This window comes from Euwallacea fornicatus, chromosome 16, assembly GCF_040115645.1.
Source record: "Euwallacea fornicatus isolate EFF26 chromosome 16, ASM4011564v1, whole genome shotgun sequence".
Lineage (NCBI taxonomy): Eukaryota > Metazoa > Arthropoda > Insecta > Coleoptera > Curculionidae > Euwallacea > Euwallacea fornicatus.
The window spans coordinates 1,132,381-1,135,477 of record NC_089556.1 but is presented as its reverse complement, the minus strand read 5'-3'; the positions used below and the strand labels follow the sequence as shown (position 1 = coordinate 1,135,477).

The following is a 3,097-nucleotide window of genomic DNA, read 5'->3' as shown; positions in this document are numbered from 1 at the left end:
TGTGCTTTATAATCGGAAGTGTCCATTATCCGAAACTGTGTGAAAAAAGCCCGGTTCAATGGAAAATGTTATAGGGTCCATTGTCCGGGGGAATAATACAGCCACTTATATTTTGGGTGTAGTATTGTTGGGAGAAAAATGGCGTCCCTATTCGTTTATGGTAATGTAGGTAATAACGTCTTACGCCTGATTTGTTTTCAGTTCTGAGCCAAAGGAAGTATGCTTCACTGTAAACATATGTATGTGATTTTCTAAACTTGTGCAAAGAAATAACGTGCTTCGGCATAACAAATAGCGTATGAGTAATTAGCGTCTTCTGCTAATATCCATAAGTTTCATCTCTATTGCGCCCACGTTAACTATTATGTAAACGTGGGAGTTAAGCCTAATTAGCATTTATTACATGCTCATTCACTCATGAGGATTTGCTTGATGAAGTTTCGTTTAAAAACTGAATATGTGTACTTGCTGGATGTGCGAAATGTGGCCGGATTTGCTAAAGATGCGAGTAACAATGACGTCTCAAGATGAGACAATAAACAACGTATTTGTCCAGCATTTCCATGATTTGCAGACACGTGATGAGCTGCGGAACGTCGATTTGCATTTTTTTTTTGTTAATATTGGCGTTCCTTTTTAGCGGGATATTAGATACACTTGCGAACTCACGCAGCCAAAATCCCCCTTCATACGTCTGTCCGCGACGATGGAGGAAATATTGGAGGTCGGAAAAGTAACGCCAGATCTACAGGTTTCGTCGGCTCAGCTGCTCCAATTTTACGTTCACACACATGATGGAGAAACCCCTCAATAATCCGCAATCGGAAAATCTCAACAAGCCACTCATCCGAACTAAGCTCATTACATGTCGTAATTGTTGTAAAGGATTGAAAATAAACAATCCAGCCACAGCTCGAACCTTATCACCTCCATCCATCAGTTCTGCTGTATAGAACAAATACAGGGCCCTCACAAATTATTTCGGTGTCAATACAATCGTTGCCTAATCTACGGCCGTACATTTAACTTTCATTGTTGGAGGTACACAATGAGTGTTTGGCAACGCAGCAGCACATCTGGTGTGTACCAACATTTTTCTATTAGGTCCGGACTGGGATTAGGTTGTATTGTTGGTATTTAGTTGGTTGTGCAGAAGGGACAATGCCCAGAAATTTCAATGAGGGGTATCAAATATATTCTAGCGTCAAAACTCCTCCGCAGACGTTAGACAAAAGGAGTCTTCCCCTGATGATGTTGCAATTTCACGTTGCAAAGTGGACATATTTGCAAGCTTAATGCGGTTCTGATATATTCAATTAAAAATTCACCCTTCTTTAACGGGTCAATAAATCGACGTATTACTTAAATAGCGTATGTCCCTAGGCACTAAATCGATTTGAAAGCCGATAATGTTTCACACACTCTCGATTTAATCGAGTGAATTGCTTCTGTTTTGCCTTGACAATTATACAGTGTGTGCAAGGTGTATGGGGACCTCGAAAACCGTAGGCGGTTAAATTAGGATACAGACGTGCGGGGAAACACGCGGGGGTTTTCGAAAGTCAATGGTCTTTTTCCTTCCGAAAATTGCCCAAGGAAATACACACAGTAAATTTCACCTTCCACCAGCTTAATATCAAATACCGTGGATGTGATGGTTCGAACGGTGAGTAGCTGATTACTTATACGTCGATTACTCATGCCACCTATGAGGAACGGATATCAAGGACATTCTGGCATAAAGTACTATTGGTCAAAAGATTCGCCTTCTTGCGAAGGTAATAAATCTGAAGAAGGAAAGAAGAGTGTAATTTTCCAGCGAATTCCATGTTAAATCAACGAGCCTGAACTGAAGTACCTGCCTTAAACAAATCAATTACCGGTAGTACTACCTGCAACACTCTAGCGACACTTAATGTCAAAATTACGAAAAAATACATGTGAATTACCAAAACAACTCCAAATTTCAAATGAATTCAGAAACCCTGGCTGTGCAACGACACCCCCCAAGACACCAAATAAGCCAGAAGGGCGTGGATGGGAAATTCACAGAATCCGAACCTTCCGTCTTGCTGATGGCCTCTCTTTGGTTATTCCAGTCAATTTTTTCCGCATGCAAGATAGAATTCATCGGAAATCTTCAAGGTACAATTTTTTAACTTCCCTGAATATCGAAATAACAACTTATGCACGAAGGTGCCGCCATATCCTTCAACGTACAAGACGTCCTGCTTTTAATGTCCGCGGCGTGGATGATGCACAAAGGTCTCTGCATGGTAGACGTTTCTGAATACTCTCTAGAAAAAGACGATTTTTTAAATGTTAAATTCCAGAGAAAAACTACATTAATTTTTCCATGGGTCGTAGTCACCCTGTATGGGCTATATTTCAACCATTACAAGAGTTTGCGGAAGATGGTGGCTGTTTTAAGAACTGTGAGATATTCAACCGGCTTACATTGGGTGGCGTTGGTCCTAATGTCAGTTAGTTTAGGTACCCATCCTATGTGTTTTGGCAGAAACGGAAAATGAGTGATACTGTGTTTTTAAGGGCTGAGAGTGATTTTCATTCTGAGAACCTTGCTATTGTCCGCCAATCTCTGGTACCGAAGGAAGATGGAGAAGAAGCTTTGCAAGGCCCTCACATGAGGAGGAGTTCCAGTAATTACATGATTTAAATAGGTTGTTCGATTATCATTGTCAATCAATCCATTAAGTAGTTTTAATGATAGAAAAATACATGCCATTGACTTCTAACTTATTAATAGAGAAATGTACTTAATCAAACCAGCCTAACGTAACCTTTGAGATATGTAAACAAATTCTTAATTTCGACCCAAAACACTTTTTTCAAGATGCAAAAGGGCGTTCAAGCCACAACTGAATATACAGGGTGTACCAATGAAAACTTTGCACCTTTTGCACCAAATAATTTTAAACTGCGATTAAAATTTTGGAAATTGTCGCGACACGTGAATTTCGTTCTCGAGGGGAACACATTTTAGCATGAAATGCAGATTCACCAAAACAACCCCCTTTGCGGGGGCACATTCAACTTTAGAATGTCAAATAGCACTGTAGGTTGAGTGACACCTCAT

The 3,097-nt window shown here is 40.2% G+C and overlaps 1 protein-coding gene across 1 annotated transcript; it reads left to right on the top strand.

Annotated features, from left to right (window-relative positions):
- The first annotated feature begins 1,917 nt into the window (after positions 1-1,917).
- Positions 1,918-2,747, top strand: LOC136343979 (uncharacterized). Its single transcript, XM_066291000.1, has 4 exons — positions 1,918-2,145; positions 2,197-2,276; positions 2,334-2,493; positions 2,551-2,747. The coding sequence occupies exons 1-4, from the start codon at positions 1,971-1,973 to the stop codon at positions 2,646-2,648; spliced, it is 513 nt and encodes a 170-aa protein (XP_066147097.1). The 5' UTR covers positions 1,918-1,970; the 3' UTR covers positions 2,649-2,747.
- The last annotated feature ends 350 nt before the right edge of the window (positions 2,748-3,097 follow it).

Excerpts from the sequence above, each read along its gene's own strand:
- LOC136343979 (XM_066291000.1), top strand. The coding sequence starts at position 1,971 with ATGAATTCAGAAACCCTGGCTGTGCAACGACACCCCCCAAGACACCAA. Across the intron at positions 2,146-2,196 it reads ATTCATCGGAAATCTTCAAG|GTGCCGCCATATCCTTCAAC; the intron begins GTACAATTTTTT and ends TTATGCACGAAG. Across the intron at positions 2,277-2,333 it reads TGCACAAAGGTCTCTGCATG|AGAAAAACTACATTAATTTT; the intron begins GTAGACGTTTCT and ends GTTAAATTCCAG.